The sequence below is a fragment of the Lissotriton helveticus genome, chromosome 5_1, assembly GCF_964261635.1.
Source record: "Lissotriton helveticus chromosome 5_1, aLisHel1.1, whole genome shotgun sequence".
Lineage (NCBI taxonomy): Eukaryota > Metazoa > Chordata > Amphibia > Caudata > Salamandridae > Lissotriton > Lissotriton helveticus.
The window spans coordinates 270,819,756-270,842,076 of record NC_136065.1 but is presented as its reverse complement, the minus strand read 5'-3'; the positions used below and the strand labels follow the sequence as shown (position 1 = coordinate 270,842,076).

The following is a 22,321-nucleotide window of genomic DNA, read 5'->3' as shown; positions in this document are numbered from 1 at the left end:
CATGGATATCTGATGATGTGGGGTGGATGGCGGGTTTATCAGAGGATTTACACCAAGTTGGTGATCCTCAAACTAGGGAGCTCCTAGACTGAGCTCCTACTTGGCGGCCATTTTAGAAATCAGTATTTATGTGTATCTTAGTTGTCTCCTGATGTGTGCAGGTTTTGCTGTTTTACCTGTCGGTCTTCCTCAAGATTAGATTTAATTTACTTATAAAATTATTGGTTTGGGCGAATTGCAAAAGTACTATTCCATGGTATTTTGCCTTGAAATTGCAGTTATGTTGAGTCGTTCCAAGATGGCTGCCGTCTTGGTGATCTAAGTTGATCCAAATGGCTGTAGGACCTTGTTAGTTTCTACTTGCTTAGTCCTCTTTCTATTGCCCTTTCCCAGATTGCTACCATTTTGGAGATGTGTTGGGGATTTGAGAAGGAGCAATCCTGGTTAAACTGGGGCAATAAGAGCTGGCATTAACATTACTTTGTACAATTGTAGGGAAAAAGGCTAAGCAACTTTGTTGTAGGAGATCTGAGCACTGAGATCTGAACACTGTCTGTAATAGTTCGTTCAGATCGTCGGCAGCGGTCGCCATTTTAAGGTCAGGCAGGCTGCAATTAAGCTTCGTTGTTTAACTTCTTATCTAGGCACCCGGCGAGTTACCCCTCTCTTCAGGCTGGTGCCGAGACGTCGCCGTTTCCTTTAATTATATTACGCTGTGGCACCAACGTCTCCGGGGAGCCCTCCAAGTATTCGTGGGTTGCCGGAGGTCTCTATGTTGCGGTGGGATCCACGGCGATTCGATGGACGGTGTTGTTCTGATGTGAGATGCCGGCAGCGTCCGTGTGCGGCACTCTGTTGCGGGGGCGACGGTCCTCCAGAGGGTCCGATTGCGAGTCCGATGACGGGAGTGGACTCAGGACACCGCTCTGACCGGTAAGATATGTCTCGTACCGGAGTCCCTTCATTTGAAGCAGCGCGCATCAAGGTCCTGGGGCAAGTTGTGCAGGTTGTACAAATTGTATGGCCGGTGCTCGGAGTGTGCGGAGAGCTGGTTTAAACGGGGATTATTATAACTATTTGAATCCACCAAACCTGGAGCTCCTCCGGCAAGTTCCTCCATTCGCGGCCATCTTGCCAATACAGGTTCCTTTCTGCCAGATTAGGTGGAATTCCAGTAGTTCAAGCAGTAGTCTTCTTTAATATTTCCTATGGAAATTATCGTGGGGAAAACGTGTTATGGGACCCCCTCTTTTTCTCGGCCCCCGCTTGTCGGATCACCCCAAAACTTTTAAGACAGCAGCTGAAGTGAGGGGTGAACTAGTTTTCCAGATTTTGCGAAGATTCGCCAAACGACGTAAAAGTTACTGATAAAACAAAAAACGCTCTTCCTAGGGAAACTACATCCTAACTATAACTACCTACTGGCAACCGCCAGTAAGTGATATCTATGGATCAGGTTAACAAAGTGGTGGTTAAATAAATGGGATTGCTGTTGTACGGCATTAGGTAGGTTGTCATTTTGTAATGCTTGTACTAGGGTTAGGACAGTGAAATTACATTGTTTTTCAATTGCTCCAATTATTGTGTCATATTACGCTATTCTATCTGTATTCTGCCTCAACAAATTATTTTTAAAAGCAATTTCTATATCCAACAACCCTTCCTTTCACCTATTCACACACTGACACTCAAAATGACCATCCATGTAACCACATACATACGTAATCAACAGTCAGTCAAATAACTTTATTTGGTTTAAATAAACCATAAAAGTAAGACATTCATAAACAATATATGCAAATATTTTGTCTTGAATTAATACAATAAGATGTCATTTCACTCAAATAAACCACAATTTCTCATAAAATCATTAAAATACAAAACTGCTTCATTCGATAGTAAAAGATTAAAACCCTCCTGATAGTTGCGCGGACAAGCTTTTTTTTAAAAAAGGAATAAGGAACCGGGCCCTTGGTTCCCTATAAAGTGCACAAAATAGAATAAGGTGCATGGTGCTTTGCTTTGTTGAATTATTACACAGGCAGGAAGAGAGGTTATTGCACCAACCAGCCTGCTTAGGGAAGGCCATTAAAAAGTGCAAAGCCGAAATCTGGTCAGAAAAAATCTAAAAATGTGCGTTGATGGTAAAAGACAGGTAAAATTGGGGATAGAAAGAGCGCTGGTTGATATTGGGTTGCAGCCCTACTATCCTCCGGTGTTTATCATGCTCATTACGATATGCATTTTTAACGATTTGTTTCGCGTTTGGGTCTATATTATCTGGATTGTCATAGCAATGCCCAAGGCCTATTTATCTGAATTTTCCCTTTACATGACTGAGCCATGGGATCGCCTCAGCATTATCCAACATCATGCATTCCCTGACAATCTCTTTTGTTAACATTAAATCTTCCGACAGCCAAACTTTTGCCCAGAGGATTAGAGGGGCAATGCTAATCCGATCCGCAATGAAGTCAACCCCCACCTCAGAGTGACAGAATACTGAAGGTGCACTTTGGGGAATCATCAGTAGTCTCCTTAGGAACTTATTATCTAATATTTGGGGTTTTGAGCTTTTGTAGTATCCCCATACTCCTGCCCCATAAGTGGCAATAGACAAACATTTTGATCTGTATAAAGTTATTAATACCACTACCGACTATTGGGTCAATTTACTCGCAAAGCGGAAGAGGCCCTACACTGCATGGCTGGTGTTCTGCACCCTGGATGTAATGAGCTGTTCCCAATTCAATTTATCATTAAAAACATTACCCAAATAGTTACAATTTTAAACCTTGTCAATTTTCTTATCGTTTACCATAAACTTTCTTGATTTGGTCTGATTAGGGCCACAGACCATAATATAAGATTTATTAAAATGTACCTTTAGGTCCAAAGCTGACATAAATTCTTAAAAAATATTCAGTGACTTCAGTAGGCTGTTAGCAGTTAAGGTCATTAAAACTGTGTCATCCGCATATGACAACAGCGGGATTGGCTTCCCCCCTATTCTTGGCAGATCTAACTCCTGGTCTTTCAGGGCAGATTCAAGGCCGTTAGTGTACAAGAGGAAGAGAAAGGGGGCTAACATACATCCATGACGTACTCCCTCCGTGAAGACTATGAGCCCATTCTTTTGCCCCATGGACCATACCGTATATACACCGTGGTGGATGCATGCATCCTACGTAATAAAGTGACCAGGGGTTCCTCAAAGCCCATGGCCCCCATCATGGCCCACAGTTTACCCCTATTGACAGTGTCAAAAGCACTGCACAAGTCCATGAAGACAAGGTGTAAGGACTCCTTCCTTGCCTTCATGTACTTGCCCATGATCAGTGCAAGGTTTAGGGACTGTTCATTTGTCCCCATGCCTCGTCGAAATCTAAATTGGGTTAGGGATAATATTCCTTCAGTGTCTGCCCATGTCTCAAGGCGCGCCAAGATCACCCTCCCCAACACCTTGACCGTGGCGTCAATTAAAGAAATGGGCCTATAACAGGCAGGATCTTCCTTCTTTCCCTTTTTATACACAGGGACCACTATGGCCTCTTTCCACGATAATAGGATTGGGCCAGTTATTACGGCTCTGAAGACATTAGTCAGAAAGGTTACCCAAAGTTGAGAGTTACTCTTAAATAAATCGAGAGGCACCCCATCCGGGCCTGGGGCTTTTAAGGGTATGCGTTTTTTGAGGGCCTCCTCCACCTCGTCCACAAGGAGTGAGGTGCTCAGAAGTTCAGCAGATAACTTGTTAAATGGGACCTCCTGACTTTTTTCCAGATTAGTAATGCCATTCGGGTTAAATATTTTAGTATAATGGGATTCCCACATATCACCTGGTATTAAAATATCCATAGCCCTTGAGTCCTCAGAGAATAGGGGCAGATTATTATCTCTCAAAAACTTTTAGAGTCCCTTAGTGCACCTGCTCTCTCTAAGTCCTCCCAAGCCTTTTGTTTCTTAGGTCCTGTTTCCTCTGTGCGACTAAAAAGTTATAGGACTGCCTTGCATTCCTAATAAGAGTTCCATCTCGTGGGCTGGTATGCAGAGCCTTCTTTAGGTCCTTTTGGGCCCTTGTACACTTAGCATCAAACCATTTGGTGCCATTTGGTTCCCTTGGTGCCAGCGAGCTCGTCAAATTATTTGCTACATCTCTACAAATTTCCTGGACTCCATGTACAACCAAATCAGGGGGCGGGGGGGGGGCAGGAGGGGGGATCATGCTCAAGGTATTTCAAGATCTTAGCTCAAGGCATTTCAAGATCTTATCTAAATTTGCCTTAACCATTTCTCCTCAATATGATTCCTTCCTTTTCTTGAGCAACTACATGAAAAGAGGCAATGAGAGGATTGTGGTCGCTAGCCTTGTTTGGCTCTACCTCGAAACCATCTACCAACAAGCATTGGAAATGCAATAGGTCTCGCAGCATTAGAGTTAGTGCTTTTAGAATTGTTTATGGGTTTTTTGTTGTAAATCTTTAGCATTTTTATTTCTTGTAGCCAATGCTAAAGAATTACAAATCAAAAAAGCCATAAACAATTGTAAAAGCTTTAACTAAAAATCCTCTGAGACCTATTGCACTGTGTGAGGGTGAGGTGTTGAGGGTGAGTGAGGGTGAGGGTGAGTGAGGGGTTGAGGGTGAGTGAGGGGTTGAGGGTGAGTGAGAGTGAGAGTGAGTGAGGGTGAGGGTGAGTGAGGGTGATTGTGAGTTAGGGTGAGGTGTTGAGGGTGGGTGAGGGTGAGGGGTTGAGGGTGAGTGATGATGAGTGAGGGTGAGTGAGGGGTTGAGGGTGAGTGAGGGTGAGTGAGGGTGAGTGAGGGTGAGTGAGGGTGAGTGAGGGTGAGTGAGGGTGAGTGAGTGTGAGTGAGGGTGAGTGAGGGTGAGTGAGGGTGAGTGAGGGTGAGTGAGGGTGAGTGAGGGTGAGTGAGGGTGAGGGGTTGAGGGTGAGGGGTTGAGGGTGAGGGGTTGAGGGTGAGGGGTTGAGCGTGAGGTGTTGAGCGTGAGGTGTTGAGCGTGAGGTGTTGAGGGTGAGGTGTTGAGGGTGAGGTGTTGAGGGTGAGGTGTTGAGGGTGAGGGGTTGAGGGTGAGTGAGTGTGAGTGAGTGAGGGTGAGGTGTTGAGGGTGAGTGAGTGAGGTTGAGGGGTTGAGAGTGAGTGAGGGTGAGGTGTTGAGGGTGAGGAGTTGAGGGTGAGGGGGTGAGGGGTTGAGGGTGAGGGGTTGAGGGTGAGGGCGAGTGAGGGTGAGGGGGTGAGGGGTTGAGGGGGTGAGGGTGAGGTGTTGAGGGTGAGTGAGTGAGGGTGAGGCTGAGGTGTAGAGTGTGAGTGAGAATAAGAGTGAGGGTGATTGAGGGTTTCAGTGTTAGTGAGGGTGAGGGGTTGAGGGTGAGTGAGGGTGAGGGTGAGTGAGGGTGAGGGTGAGTGAGGGTGAGGGGTTGAGGGTGAGTGAGGGTGAGGGGTTGAGGGTGGGTGAGGGTGAGTGAGGGTGAGTGAGGGTGAGGGGTTGAGGGTGAGTGAGGGTGAGTGAGGGTGAGGGGTTGAGGGTGAGTGAGGGTGAGGGTGAGTGAGGGTGAGGGTGAGTGAGGGTGAGGGTGAGTGAGGGTGAGTGAGGGTGAGTGAGGGAGGGTGAGGGGTTGAGGGTGAGGGGTCGAGGGGGAGGGGTCGAGGGTGAGTGAGGGTGAGGGGTTGAGGGTGAGTGAGGGTGAGGGGTTGAGGGTGAGGGGTTGAGGGTGAGGGGTTGAGGGTGAGTGAGGGTGAGGGGTTGAGGGTGAGTGAGGGTGAGGGGTTGAGGGTGAGTGAGGGTGAGGGGTTGAGGGTGAGTGAGGGGTTGAGGGTGAGGGGTTGAGGGTGAGTGAGGGTGAGGTGTTGAGGGTGAGTGAGGGTGAGGGTGGGTGAGGGTGAGTGAGGGTGAGGGGTTGAGGGTGAGTGAGGGTGAGTGAGGGTGAGGGTGAGTGAGGGTGAGGGTGAGGGGTTGAGGATGAGGGGTTGAGGATGAGGGGTTGAGGGTGAGGGGTTGAGGGTGAGTGAGGGGTTGAGGGTCGCTGCATCCCATCTTCCGTATTGGGGAACAAAGGAACGATCCGAGCAAGCTCCCTGTCGGGTCATTCTTAAACGCCCCTTTGAAAGCACGTCAGCGGCAGTGTTGAGCGCCAGAAGGATTCGCTTCAGGGAAGAAGAGCTGGCCGCTTTGTTTCGGCGACTGCAATCCAGGAATGTGAAGTCAGGCGAACTTGAAAAATAAAAGTCTGGAAAAATGAAATCTTTCTGCCCTAATTTCCCCCAAAAGAGCCTCCATTCGCCTTGGTCAGGTTTTACGTTGCACATCTGATAGAAATGCTGGATCGCCGTTTACAGGGGCACGTCCTGCCTCTCCGCAGAAAGTACGTTTCTATTTCCAGGAAATAAGTGAGCGGCGCCAGACAGTGATGTCATCCAAGAAGTGCAACAGAGAAGCCACCACCACTGGATGCAGGACGCGTGCCTCGTAAAAGAAGCAACCTAACCCAAATCTGAGAGATCTAATACCGCATTAAAAAACAATGGCAAGTAAAAAAAACAAGCCATAATTGCTGCAAAATACATGTCGGGCGGAACACTATGCTAAGCACAGATTTTTAGCTTAGGTGTGTTTAAGCAACGCACTTAATTACTTTGGCCATGGCCCTCTGTGAGACCACCACCCCTGTGTTTTCATCTCACTTAAAGCCCTGCTGGGGAAACACTTTGAACCTAGCCTGCCTCAGCTTTTAGCGTGTGCTCTGTGGCTGTTTTTCATAAACAATTTCATGTGTCACATCTTTATTGGCGTGTTAATTAAAAAGCATTGCAATTATAGAATAAAAGCAAAAGGGCACTGGCAGTTCAACAGAGCTTTCAGACATATGTATAACCATAGAAGGACATTAAAACGTTTGAGATGAAAAGTGACCATCATCTGCAAGGCTATTTTAGTGCAACTGAGAATGAAAGTGGAATTCGGCACCAGTTTTCAAAGCACCAAACCTTATGGAGATTGCATGCGCCGTGCGACATTCCCAAGAATAAGCATCAGCAGTCCGAAGTAGTAAAACATAAGAGTTCGCTGCACACAGATTCCTACCTTGAGTCGCAACAGCTCCGGCTCAACTAACAATGTAGAGGGGACACTTTGCCAATCAGCGCAGCTCTTCTCATCGGGCCGACCCACAGCGGGAGGCAGACTTGTGCAAACTAGGCACCGTCGAGCCCCGATTTCTCTTGTGAATCACACGTACATGCAAAGCACGCAAAAACTTCTTTGAAGGAACATGGTAGCGACCTATCGACTTTGTCAGTGACTAATTCAAGTTGTTCCGCTGTCTGGCACTTCAGAGCCATTTGGATAGGGCAAGTAGCATAGCGACGGACTTTAACAAAACGGAGGGAAGAGAGGGGAGGGGGGAGGAGAAATGCGACACGGCGGGAAGGGGAGGGGGCGGAGCGGGTCAAATAAACAAACAAGCCGGAGGGAAGAGAGGGGATGGGGGAGGAGAAATGCGACACGGCGGGAAGGGGAGGGGGCGGAGCGGGTCAAATAAACAAACAAGCCGGAGGGAAGAGAGGGGAGGGGGGAGGAGAAATGCGACACGGCGGGAAGGGGAGGGGGCGGAGCGGGTAAACAAAGACGGACGTGCACGCGCTTTTAAGCTCAATGCGCATGCGCATTGAGCTTAAAAGTCACGGGCACTGCAAGGAATCGCCACGATTCCTTGCAGTGTGGATAAAGAGTAGATAAGTCGCAATACTCTCGCCTTGCTCGATGCGCATGCGCATCGACAGGCGAGACCTAAAAAGCATTGGCATAGCCAATAGGCCTCACCTTTGGAACCTTAAAAGTATTTAGTTATGCAGTACAATATCCTTGATGCAACAACATCAACTGGCGCATGGCTAAACACTTATAAGGTCCCAAAGGTGAGACCTATTGGCTATGACATCTGCTGGTCGTTTTCTATCAAGATAGTTAAATAGAGGCAGTTGAACAGAAAAAAAAGTCCCTACACCTTCGACAACACACAGAGCTGTTTCATAATCTATGCTGGGAACTTGAAGATTGCAATTAGCCTCACTGCACAGGAAATCAGGTTTGAGACAAAGGGGTGATCTGAGGGTCAACGTTATTTAAATCCCTGGCATCTTCTTGGAGAAAGCACTTCTACTGGTGCAAACATACGGAGAAACCCATATGCACAAGCCCTAAAAAACATAGAAAACAGGTGTGACCGATTTGCTATATAATGCACAGATCCAATACATGAAAAAGTACAGCAACCAGGCAGCCTGCCCGACAGGAAGCTGACCTGGTCACTTTAATACAATTGTTATCTAAAACTGCCATTAATGTTTAACCGGGAGATGGTGGGGAACAAAGAGGCAAGAACTCTAGAATATTATTTTCTTTGCTCATCGCAGCTGACGTCTAAATTGGCTCTGAAGCAGCCCTGTATTTTATATTAGATCGTTAAATCAGTGGAACCAATCACACGAAGGAACAGCCAAATGATACAAATGGGTTATGCTCCAGATTACAAAAGCTGCTGCTGTTCGTGTCCACGGGGAGAGGGCAGTGCTGCATGCACTTTTCAATTCATTATATGGAAAATAGGAACTATTCTAATTTATGCTGTATGCTGGACAGGAAGCTTATCCGCTGTTCTTACAGGAAATAAAACATTTACATACCTAGCGTTCTGATCTGATATGCTTATACAAATGATACTGCAAAGTTTTGAGGAAGCTTTTGAAACTGGCTACTCTTTCACGATGTAGAAATGATGCATTTTAAAAGAAACACCGCAGAAAAACTGGTGTGCCTTTTTCCAGCAACAAGCGGAAACAAAGCTGACTGGTAATTAACACTGCTGTGATCAAATGGGTTTGTATATTTAATGTTAATATTACAGCAAGCATAGGTTAAACCAGTTTTACTATTTAGTTTTCTGATGAGGGATAACGTCCGATTAGCTTGTGCAGATGGTCCCCGCGCAGGAAGTGATTCAGACAGACAGTACAGAAAGAGCCAACCTCCAATCCCCTTCCTTACAAACACACTTGCCGTCTCAATGCCTGCCTCAATCTACCCCATTAATAAAAGTCACCGACGATTTAAATAAACTGTGGGGCACAGTGGAGGCTCAACTGGTATTGTGTGTGTGGGGGGCAATGTTTTATGATCACTTAATTACGGATGCAAACTACGACCACGCAGTGCTGGAGAGGCGGAACTAAAGACTGAAAAATTATGGGACGGCGTGTCTCTTGTGTCAGGCTCCGGTCGATAAGAATATGTGGGAGGAAAGGTCAACCTGCTACGCCAATGGAAGAAGTCTGGGGAGGAGATATTTGCATAGGGTTGAAAGTGAGGTGTGGCGCACAATGCAGTCCAAGCCTTGTGCAAAAATAACAGAAAGAAATTACAACGGAGCAGACATGCATGCCTGTAATGCGTGCATCCTTCCGATCGAAATAAAGAAAATATTGGAACCCTCCATACACAAACCTCCGCTGACATAACAGGCTCAAATGGGATTGTGTGTGTGGGGGACAATGTTTTATTATCACTTTATTACGGATGCCAACCTACGATCACGAGTGCTGGAGAGGCGGAACTAAACACTGAAAACTTATGGGACTCGGTATGTCTCTTGTGTCGGGCTCCGGTCGATCAGAATATGTTGGAGGAGAGGTCAACCTGCTACGCCAATGAAAGAAGTCTGGGGAGGAGGTATTTGCTTAGGGTTGAAAGTGATGTGGAGGAAGAAATAAAAAAAATGCAGATGGCGGCTGCACGCGTGCACGCGAGCGTGCACGCAAGCTTAAGGCCAGGAAAAGCTTGTGGGTAGCACTTTGAAAACCCCCTTACTAAAGTCGAGCAAGCAGCGCATGCGATGCTCTAGGCTCTACCTAAAAAGGCCGAATTTTTAGATACCAACATAAAATCAAAAACACTCCCTTTCATCTACCCATATAGGTGGGATAGGGTGTTTCAGGATTACTAACCAGTGTATCCATAAAACACAAATCATTTGTGCTGATAATATAATTTAATTATATAGAACAATGGTCCTTAGGGAACAAGTATAAAGAACAAACAAATGCGTTATGGACCTTAATGGGTACTATAAAGTATCGATGCCCAGCCGGGCAAAGAATTTTAATATGCAGATGCGGATGGAATGATTACACGGATGTGGTCATTACTTAAGGTCAACCATGGAGTGACCATGAGCTGCAATGGGACAAGGTTCGTCTCACTGTGTTCGAAGAGTAATTGGCGGAGCGTGCCCGGTTGGGCATGTGGCTGCCGTCCGCGTGTATAACGCCGGCGTGAATGCGCCATCACGCCGACGTTATACACCCGGCCGGCAGCCACATGCCCAATCGGGCACGCTCCGCCAATTGACCATAAGTAATGACCACATCCGTGTAATCATTCCATCCGTAGGAACTCTCCCCTCGATTTTATGAGGCATTGTGTTTAATTTCCAGGCAAATCATTCTTTTAGTCCTGACGATGATCCCTTTAATTTATGAGCGTGGGATCGATACGTCGTCGACATACTAAATAGTGCCACTGTCCTCCATTGTGTATGATTAACGTGGTCACTATGTTCGTTAGCTTCTTTCATTGTATGCTAAGTTCAAGCTTTCAATGCTCTAGTTTTTGCCTGTGTCCTTCTTGTTGTTGTATGCTTAATGTTTGCTTGTTCTTTTGTCTCCCTTATCGGGCGCAGGATTGCGTCCCGTTGTATCGTCCTTCCTTTCATTGTTTCAAATTTATATTCATCTGCATATTAAAATTCTTTGCCCGGCTGGGCATCGATACTTTATAATACCCATTAAGGTCTATAACGCATTTGTTTGTTCTTTATACTTGTTCCCTAACGACCATTGTTCTATATACTAATTGACACCCGGGGTCCTTAGTTACGCTTCGGGTCCCCTTGTTTGTTTAAAATAGATTATATCATTTAAGGCCTCTCCCTGTGGGGTTTGTAAGAAGTGGGTTAAGGGTTGGCCCTCAATATCTGTTAGCCCGCATACTTTCTCTGCACTGTGCCTACACAGAGTGCAGTCAAAATCTCCGACCCAATAGATGCACAAGGGTTGCGACATCCCCACGGTTTTCTCAATTTCCTCTGAGATTTACAATGATGTCACATCTATTTGAATCAAAGACATTATAGTACCAGTTAATTAAAAGAATTTTTACTTGTAGCAAATTTGAAATCAAGATTAATGGGTGAACTAACTACAGATTTAACATTCATAGACCCATACTTTACAGAGATCAAAGTCGCCAAGCCTCCTTTCACTCTTCCGGCAGGCGAGGCGATTGCATGCACATTAAGGGAACGGTAACCATCCATATCAATATTTTCCCTCGCCCATGTTTCCTGGATACTAAAAATATCGAAGGACTTTACATATTTTAGCCAACTCTCATCCTCCAACTTTGAGGAGATGCCCGCGATATTCCAGGAAATAATTTTCAAAGGTCTAATACTGTGCTGCCTTCTTCCTTGTTCCTCCCTGTCACTAGGTGTAGCAGGATTTAAACCAATCCATCCCCTGCCTAGGTCTAATAAAATAGAAGGGCATGTTCGATCAACCACAGTCGACCGCCTATCATCACTAATAGGTGTGTACGGAAAAGTGCTTATATTGGTGACCGAGTGGTGTAGCCCCTTACTAACTCCTTCTATTCTACTTATTGGGCAGTGTGTTTACCTAGGTAGCACATGTATCCCTATGAACTCACTTGGGTTATCTGGGTTATGTAATTCTGGTGATAGTCAATCAACATCTGTTAGATCAGATGAGTACCTCAAAGCGGTTGGGGTGAAGCCATGAGGCAGGCTGAGGAGGGGGATTCCATAAAAAGGGCGCTGGCAGGGCGTGAGGCCCCCCGCTGGGGTAGGATAAAAGTAACCCAAGGGGAGGGCTTTTATGTGCTGTGAGGGGAAATCTCTAGTATGACGTAAAACAAATTCCACCCATCTCTTATCATTAAAATTCACAACTACACAGTCATCTTCTACATCCTTTTATTCTTTTCCCAAAGCAGCTCACACGACTTGCCATTATGATGTGCTTACCCCAGTTTACATGGGCCTGTTTGTTACTGGTACACCAGTGGATAGATTTGTTTATCAACAATTATCGCAATATTTCCTTTTGTATGAAAATAAAACAATTGGTTTTGTTACCAATCACTTTAGTTTGCTGGGCAAATGTTCTGTTCCCCTTCCACAGAAACTCTTCCATCATAACACAGGAAGGATGTCGACATATGATTTTGTTAATTTTATATGCTTATACACCCATCTTATTCTGTTTGGTACTTACAAATCCACAACAAATACAATGTGCAGTAAAAAAAAACAAATATATATGCCAATCTAGTTTTTTTTTTTCATCATCTCTTCTGATAGTATCTACTTAAAAGTGCTTCTCAAAATCGGACACAGATTTGTAGCAATAAAAAACGTAACACTCACCCGCCAGGCTTCTCTACGGATTCCTTGAATGAAGAATATATATGATGCTCTGATTTTAAGGTAAATACCAGCTCTTCATATTGGGCTTGCATGTTGGGCTGTGTTAAACAAAAAATACATTTGAAATCAAAAACTGTAATTGAATATACTCATGAATGTGAACAATGAATTATTAATTACAGTTGAAAAAAGGGTGGGTAGGGAGATAAGTACCTGGAGACACTTTGAAATTGTGTAAATCAAACACTTTGTCACTTCCAAGTCTTAGGAAACTCTGTCCCTTAGGGCTCAATTATGAAAAACTCACAAACGTTGATGCTCTTATAACAGACATTATCAGGATTACGAGTAATATGGAATGAGGAATAATCTAGAGAATTGGATGCCTTCAAAGTGATTTCCTTGAATATTCCCCATTTCTACACTCAAAATGGACTGGCTTTTCATGCCCCTGGAAAACCGTTTTGAGCAATAAAGTTGTCTCAGATGGCTGGGATTACCAAAGCCACAAACGGGCAACTCATAATGAGGATTGAAGGGGCAAAGCTAGAAACTGTTTATGAGTGAAAAATAGGCCGCGAGGCAGCTCATTAACTAGCTTAATGAACGAACTGAGATTTATCTAGCGCGCAGATACTTCAAGGAGTGTCCAGGCTCCCCACTCACAGATAGCTTTACAGGATTTAGCAGGGCCTCTATTCTTGTATGAAAAGCAATGTTTTCAACCTTTTTGTAACAGTGGGATAGAGTCCACAGAGCGTAACTCAAGTGTGAGCTTATTCCATGCTAAAGGACCCAGATAAGAGAAGGCCCGCCCCCCTCCTCCAGTGTGGCAAATCTTAGGAATCCTAGCCTGAAGGCTGTTGCTGATCGCATGTTCCAAGTGGGGAGTTAAAAATTAATTTCACGCTTAGGTAGCCAGCACCTGTGTGATGAAGCGCTTTGTTGACTAGGATCAGCACTTTAAACAGGATCCTCTTACTTATTAGACACCAGTGGTGAGCGCGAAGGTGGGGGGTGGCGGGTGGCAGGAGGGGGACTGCTATCTCGGTGGAAGGTTAAGAAGAATGCAGGCTGCTGTGTTCTGGACCACCTGAAGTCTATTGATCAGAGTTGGGAAGCCCAGATACAGGTCATTTGCATAGTCCAGCCTTGATGTGAAGAGTACTTGGATGACTGATTTCCTGGCAGAGATTGAGAGGAAGTGTACAGCTGTCCACTTATTGCTTTTAATGTTTTTAGATAGGCTTATTATTTTTTGGAGACTAACAGTGTGGGCCATGCGCAATGAGGATCTTTCATTTGAACTGGTTCTGGTATTCAGATATAGGCCAATGCAGACTGAAGGCTGCTTGGTGGTCCACATGGCTAACAGATGGAAAAGTTACTTGCCTGTAATATTAGTTAATTTTCACTTCTTTGAGTATGAAACTGTGATTGTTTTTCAACATATAGAAACATAATTGAAAATTATCAACAAGATCTTATTCAAATGTGTACAAAAGGTCACTTTTTGAGACCCTGTTGTTCGAAGGTGAATAAAAAAGTCTCAGCAGAGGCTTCAAGCGTGAATGAGTCTATAACTGGTGCTTCATATCAGTCAAACATATTTTGAATCATACAGGCAGCTTCCAACAATACAGTTGTTTAACATCGAGGCGTTTCAACTGACAGATACAAGAGCACAGTCCGGGCTGTCTTTGTCCTCGGTAGAGCACAGAAGAGCAGAACTCGGTTTATAGCTACAATATGCAATGTATAGCTATCGATCTACAATATTCTGTGTATAGCTATCGATCTACGATATGCTGCGATTAGCAACCTATCTACAATAAACTGTATTTAACTAACCATCTACAATATGCTGTGTAAAGCTATCAATCTACAATATGCTGTATTGAGCTATCCAAGTACAATATATTGTGTATAGCATTTACAATATGCTGCGCATAGCTATTCATCTACAATATGCTGTGTACAGCTATTCATCTACAATATGCTGTGTACAGCTATTCATCTACAATATGCTGTGTATAGCATCTAAAATATGTGTGTACCGTTATCCATCTACAATATGCTGTGTACAGCTATCCATCAACAATGCTGTGTATAGCTAGTCATCTACAATATGCTGTGAATAGCATCTAAAATACGCAGTGTACAGCTATCAATCAACAAAATGCTGTGTATAGCATCTAAAATATGGGTGTACCGCTATCCATCTACAATATGCTGTGTACAGCTATCAATCAACAAAATGCTGTGTATAGCTGTTAATCTACAATATGCAGTGTAAAGTTATCCATCAACAATATGATGTGTATAGCTGTCCAAAATTCAATTAAATAAAAAAAAGTGGATCCGGTCCTAAAAAGCAATAGGCCATAAAAGTATATAAAAAAAATGATGCGCTTAACTGTAAACACACATAAAAGTTAAAAATAGTCATAAAATGAGAATATTCTACAAAGCTAAAAGGACTTTTGAACAAACATGTCAGATAATACATAACATGACCATAAAATTACATAAAAATATTGCACATAGCTGTTTGTTGAGATATGCCAGGAAATATATCAAACATCCAGAATTAAAAGGGGAACCTAGGATGCAGAACTGGATCAGATTGCAGCGCACTGTTACAGAATGGGAGATAAGAGCTACAATTAAAAAGCAGGAAGGTGGGATAGTGAGAGAACAAAAACCTCTAAGGCGGTCCGCCATGTACTCCTACTGTCCCCCGCTAATGGACCCGATGCATCTACCATGTTCAGTGTACTATGTCATGCTGCACGTAATATTCTATTGGATTAGCCCGACTTAGTGCGTCTAGCCCTAAATGCTGCTTTCAGAAAGGCTCATACCCAAAATACAATTTCAGGGAGCACAGGGATTGTAAGTGGAGGAGAGCAGGTCTGCAGCTTTCCACCTACAACATGCTGTCTATTGCTATCCTACTACAATATGCTGTGTATAGCTATCCATCAACAATATGCTGTGTATAGCTACCCATCTACAATATGCTGTGTATAGCTACCCATCTACAATATGCTGTGTATAGCTACCCATCTACAATATGCTGTGTATAGCTACCCATCTACAATATGCTGTGTATAGCTATCCATCTACAATATGCTTTGTATAGCTACCCATCTACAATATGCTGTGTATAGCTATCCATCTACAATATGCTGTGTATAGCTACCCATCTACAATATGCTGTGTATAGCTACCCATCTACAATAAGCTGTGTATAGCTATCCATCTACAATATGCTGTGTATAGCTACCCATCTACAATATGCTGTGTATAGCTACCCATCTACAATATGCTGTGTATAGCTACCCATCTACAATATGCTGTCTATAGCCATCCATCTACAATATGCTGTGTATAGCTACCCATCTACAATATGCTGTGTATAGCTACCCATCTACAATATGCTGTGTATAGCTACCAATCTACAATATGCTGTCTATAGCCATCCATCTACAATATGCTGTGTATAGCTACCCATCTACAATATGCTGTATATAGCCATCCATCTACAATATGCTGTGTATAGCTACCCATCTACAATATGCTGTCTATAGCCATCCATCTACAATATGCTGTGTATAGCTACCCATATACAATATGCTGTGTATAGCTATCCATCTACAATATGCTGTGTATAGCTATCCATCAACAATATGCTGGGTATAGCTATTCATATACAACATGCTGTGTACAGCTATCCATCTACAATATGCTGTGTATAGCTATCCATCAACAATATGCTGTGTATAGCTATCCATCAACAATATGCTGGGTATAGCTATTCATATACAACATGCTGTGTACAGCTACCCATCTACAATATGCTGTGTATAGCTATCCATCAACAATATGCTGTGTATAGCTACCCATCTACAATATGCTGTGTATAGCTATCCATCTACAATATGCTGTGTATAGCTATCCATCTACAATATGCTGTGTATAGCTATCCATCTACAATATGCTGTGTATAGCTATCCATCTACAATATGCTGTGTATAGCTATCCATCTACAATATGCTGTGTATAGCTATCCATCTACAATATGCTGTGTATAGCTACCCATCTACAATATGCTGTCTATAGCCATCCATCTACAATATGCTGTGTATAGCTACCCATCTACAATATACTGTGTATAGCTATCCATCTACAATATGCTGTGTATAGCTACCCATCTACAATATGCTGTGTATAGCTATCCATCTACAATATGCTGTGTATAGCTACCCATCTACAATATGCTGTGTATAGCTATCCATTTACAATATGCTGTGTATAGCTACCCATCTACAATATGCTGTCTATAGCTATCCAACTACAATATGCTGTGTATAGCTGCCCAGCTACAATATGCTGTGCATAGCTATCCATCTACAATATGCTGTGTATAGCTATCCATCAACAATATGCTGTGTATAGCTATCCATCTCCAATATGCTGTGTCAAGTCAAGTCAAGTCAGAATTTATATAGCGCACTACATACCCATAGGGTCTCAAGGCGCTTGAGGAAGGGGGGGGAGGTTTACTTATCGAATATCCATGTTTTAAGTTGTTTTCTGAAGGCTAGGTGGTTTTGAGTAAGGCGGAGGTGGATGGGAAGGGAATTCCAGGTCTTGGCCGCTAAGTAGGAGAAGGATCTTCCTCCCATGGTGGCTTTGTGGATGCGCGGAACAGCGGCGAGGGCTTGGTTGGACGAACGCAGCTGGCGGGTGGGGGTGTAAAAGGAAAGGCGCGTGTTGAGACAATCAGGTCCAAGTTCGTATAGGGCTTTGTGTGCGTGGGTGAGGAGACGGAACGTTATTCTCTTGTTGACGGGGAGCCAGTGAAGGTCTTTCAGGTGAGCGGAAATGTGGTCTGTGCGGGGGATGTCTAGTATGAGTCTGGCTGAAGCATTTTGGATGCGTTGGAGTTTTTTCTGTAGTTTCGCGGTGGAACCGGCGTAAAGGGTGTTTCCGTAGTCCAGACGGCTTGTAACCAGTACGTGGGTGACCGTTTTTCTTGTTTCGGTGGGGATCCAGTGAAATGTTTTTTTGAGCATGCGTAGGATGTTGAAGCATGAAGATGAGACGGCGTTGGCTTGTCTGGTCATCGAGAGTGAGGAGTCCAGGATGATGCCCAGGTTTCGTGCGTGGTCTGTCGGTATGGGGGCTTTTCCTAGGGCCATTGGCCACCAAGAGTCGTCCCAGGCGGAAGGGGATGAGCCTAAGATGAGGACTTCCGTTTTGTCCGAGTTCAGTTTCAGACGGCTGTGCTTCATCCACTCGGCTACTTCTTTCATCCCTTCGTGTAGGTTGGTTTTGGCGGTGGTTGGGTCTTTGGTGAGTGAGAGGATCAGCTGAGTGTCATCAGCGTAGGAGATGATGTTGAGGTTGTGTTGACGTGCGATGGTTGCGAGGGGGCTGATGTAGACGTTGAAGAGGGTGGGGCTGAGTGATGATCCTTGCGGGACGCCGCAGATGACTTCGGTGGCCTCTGACTTAAAAGGGGGGAGGCGGACTCTCTGAGTTCTTCCAGCGAGGAACGAAATGATCCAGTCCAATGCTTTTCCTTGAATTCCAATGTTTCTGAGGCGTTGTATCAGGGTGCTATGGCAGACTGTGTCGAAGGCTGCGGAGAGGTCAAGGAGGATAAGGGCGACTGAGTCTCCGTTGTCCAGTAGTGTTCGAATGTCGTCTGTTGCTGCGATGAGGGCGGTCTCGGTGCTGTGTTTGGCTCGGAAGCCAGACTGTGAGGAGTCGAGTGATTTGTTGGTTTCGAGGAAGGCGGCGAGCTGATTGTTAATGGCTTTCTCAATGACTTTGGCAGGGAATGGGAGGAGCGAGATGGGGCGGTAGTTTTTGAGTTCGGTGGGGTCAGCTGTGGGTTTCTTCAGAAGGGCGCTGAGTTCGGCGTGTTTCCAGCTTTCGGGAATGTGGTGGAGTTAAGGGAGTAGTTGATGACATCTCGGAGATGGGGTGCGATAATGGAGTCTGCTTTGTTGAAGATGTGATGGGGACATGGGTCTGTAGGGGATCCTGAGTGGATGGAGTTCATCAGGCGAATGGTCTCTTCTGTGGTGATTGGGTTCCATTCGAAAAGGATATTCGGAGGAGGTAACGGTTCGGAGGTGAGTGGAGTGGACTGGTTTACAGGTTGGTTGTCAAAGCTGTTATGGATGTCGGCGATTTTGTCATGAAAGAATGAGGCCAGGGAGTCGCAGAGGACTTGAGAGGGGGTGATGTCGTTAGAGTTGGCGGTGGGGTTGGTGAATTCTTTGATGATGTTGAAAAGTTCCTTGCTGTTGTGGGCGTTGTTGTCTAGTCGGTCTTTGAGTGCTGATTTCTTGGCTGTCCGGATTAGTTGGTGGTGTTTGCGGGTGGTGTTTTTGAAGGCGGCTTGGGTGATAGTGTTTGGGTCTGTTTTCCAAGTTTTCTCAAGGGAACGACAGAGCTTCTTGGATTTCTTAAGGTCATCGTTGAACCAGGGGGCATTCTTGCTTCCTTGCTTGATTTGATGTTTTTTCAAGGGTGCTAATTTGTCGGCGGTTTGGGTTAACCATTGTGTGAGGTTGATGGCGGCTTGGTTAGGGTTCGTTGAATAGGCAGGGGGTTTTTGAAGAAGCGATGTTGAGATCTGGTCGATGGTGATTTTGTTCCAATTTCTTCGCAGAGTTGGTTGAGCGTTGTTGTGGATCGAGGTCTTATTGTAAATAAAGTGGATGCAGCTGTGTATAGCTCTCGATCTACAACATGTTGTGTATAGCTATCCATCTACAATATGCTGTTTTATGCCTGCTCTCTGACAATAGCCCTCCTGCACTCAATCTACAGGAAGTGCTCCACACTCAATCTAGCTCGCTCCCCCTAAAAACAATTATTAAATTAAAATACAATACTTGTCATCCTGCAATCCACTTTAACCTTTTCTTATTAGCCCCTTCTTTCTCCTAAATGATTTTACATAAAAAGAATACCTTGTGTTTTGTAACACTCCCGCTCTGCCTCATATATTACAGAACATTATCCGGTGCCCGTCAACCTCTCTCAACATCTTCTGAGCCTTGTGAGCCCCACACAATGTAAGTGGTGTGCTCTAGTCTACACTATCAATGCAAGAGTAGAGAGCAAGAGCCTTGTGAGCAAAGGAGCTGCCAGAGCAGGGAGAATCCCCCTGCCTCCAGTGAGACTGCACAGACACACAGTATGCAAGGGAGATGGCAGCTGGCTACTCTGGGACATCACCAGCATGGCCACACAGCCCTCAGGTCTGGGTAGACTGTCTTTGGCCATTTCACTGCCTCCTTCAGGTGTGGAAGTACTGAACCAGAGCAAGCATCTGCTTCTGAAACCAATCTTCCCTACTACAGAAACGGACTCCTCTTTGAAATATGTTACAGACAGAGTGATACATTCCGAGAGTCTGGAGTTTCCAGCAGCAGGGTTTTAGAGCTTGCCCCACGTTCCTTCCTAAAGTAACACATGGCCTTCAAGGTGGCCTGCACAGAAAGTTTCCTGTGTGCCGACACACTAATAGATGTGAATCAAAAACCAGATGCACTTTTCTCAGCACAATCACTTTGGGATGCACCGCAAACTCATTTAGTGAACAGGGATAGTTCAATGACTAATATTCTGCAATATGCAGAAATAGTGATACAGAAGGTAAGGAACATATTCTTCTTGTGGCTACTTCTTACCCCAGATTGCTAAACTAAAGCATGCCTAGTCCAAACAGGAGGATCTGAGGAGTGTTCTTGCACCAGAAGTCCTGCAGGATTGAATAGGAAAAATAGCCCTGCCTGAGGACTTGAAAACTGAAGCTGTAGTGCCTGGTGAAAGTATGTATGGACGCCCATATGACTGCCTGGCATAGGGTTAGTTTCTGTACCTTATTTACCTTTTATGACTGAACGAAATCCACAAACAGCACATCATCAACTCAGTACTCATTCTTATTAATGTAAGAAACTAAAGACACGTTGTGGACCCAACTGGTGTAGCCTTTACTCTTCTTTCAATGAATGTAGAGGAGAAGAGAACATAAAAATCACGGTGAACTACACCTTACAGAAAGGTGACACCACTTTCGGGAGAAAGAATGCAAGGGTTCTGAACACCAGCTTCATAGGGAAAAAAAGGTAGTACCCAGAGGCTGAACTGATAAGGTGTGCCGCTCACTGACCCAAAGTACTGAAAGGCTTCAATGAGAAATTGTTTTCAATGTCAAAAGTATCAGAGTACACCTTTGAAGATGCTCGAAGGGAGCACATATGAGAAGACCATAGAAGGTTCCACTGTAGCATAATAAAGAGAGCAGGAGGAAATCTATGTGTAAATCTGTTTATGAAACAATTACTCATTTGAATAAAGAGGACTTAGCTGACAAACTAAAAAAAGGGCAGATACGTGATCTATTACTGTGCCCACAACAAATCCTTGCTGTGCCAAAGACAGTACGAACATCAGACAGTCACACCAAACAACAACTTAAGTGCTGAATGACAGCTTCTTGGAAAAAGTTCTGGATAGAATTCACAGTCTAGGTCCATGCTGGATTTTGTGGCAGTCTGTAGGCTTTTCCTGCCCAAGCTTATTTCTAGAAGTGCCTGCTCATTCACCCCTAAGGCATGTGATCACGGATTACTTCAATCCTGCATTATTGGTTGTAAGAAGTACTCCTGTTTTGCTCACTTTTTGTTTCCAGAGATCCTGATGCCAGAGCAAATGCTAATCCTTGTTTTCAGAGTTTTCTCATTCCTGAAATATTACTATTCCTTATTTCCTTAACCTGCACTTTTTGTAGATTTTCCTTCCAGTCGAAAGTTGTTGGGTGTAATACTTGCCACTAGTTCACCCCGTTTTTCAGAATCTGCATTGAAGGACCCTATATCTTAAGATTTACCTCCAGTCGTCCAATGCCATCATTTTGTCATGGGTACCCCTTATGTCAAGAATTACATAGAATACACCAGTTTCACAATGTTGCCACTGATATTTCCCTATATCATGGGTGACTCATGTGAGAAAAGTTACCTTCATTATTTCAGAGCCAGTATTTTATCATGGTTTGTTTCCCCCAAGCTGACCCCCATCCCCAGTGTGCCATGGATTTACTCTACGAGGCCAAGAATTACCTTCAGTAGATCAGCACTTTGCCAGAAGCACAAGTTACTTACCTTCGGTAACGATATATCTGTAAGAAACAGTAGTTAGTATTAGATTCCTTACCTTAGAATATCCCCAGTCGTCTGCGGCTCCGCGTCTGTCGTTGGCGCCGGGATGACGTCGCCGGAGTACTTAGACGCCGCCCTCACGCGCTGACGTCAGTTCTTATACACAGCTTTTCCGCGCCAGAAACGCAGAGCCATGATAACAAGCATTTGCAATGCAATAGGTCTCGCATTAGGAAAGTTTGAGCCATTGGTATTGTAAATTACATTTTTTTTATTTATGTGTTGGTTGTGAAAATAGCTAAAGTAATAGCTTTGTCATTGACAATGCCAATAGTTTTAACTTTCACAAATGTGACACCTATAGCATTTGTAATGCAATATGTGTTGTATTTTCACGAAAATCCAAGAACAGAAGTGAAATATTAACATTTTTTTGTGACATTTATAAGACAGACGTCATTGTTGTTCGAGTACTTTACGCTGGCACACCTCTTAAAATTATGCAGAGTACGCATGATCTGTATTAGCCGCAGTAAGATTGTTTTTAATGAAAAGTGAAATCGAACTATTGTAAATAGCAGCTTTTGAAACTGAATAAAATTGTTAAA

The 22,321-nt window shown here is 44.3% G+C and overlaps 1 protein-coding gene across 2 annotated transcripts in view; it reads right to left on the bottom strand.

Moving 5' to 3' along the window:
• Positions 1-22,321, bottom strand: part of CDK5RAP2 (CDK5 regulatory subunit associated protein 2) — an 841,564-nt gene that overhangs the window by 417,424 nt on the left and 401,819 nt on the right. For both annotated transcript variants that reach the window (XM_078642183.1, XM_078642184.1), the window contains one exon: positions 12,520-12,617. In XM_078642183.1, the coding sequence (XP_078498309.1) occupies positions 12,520-12,617 (98 nt within the window). The remainder of the gene's footprint in view (positions 1-12,519; positions 12,618-22,321) is intronic.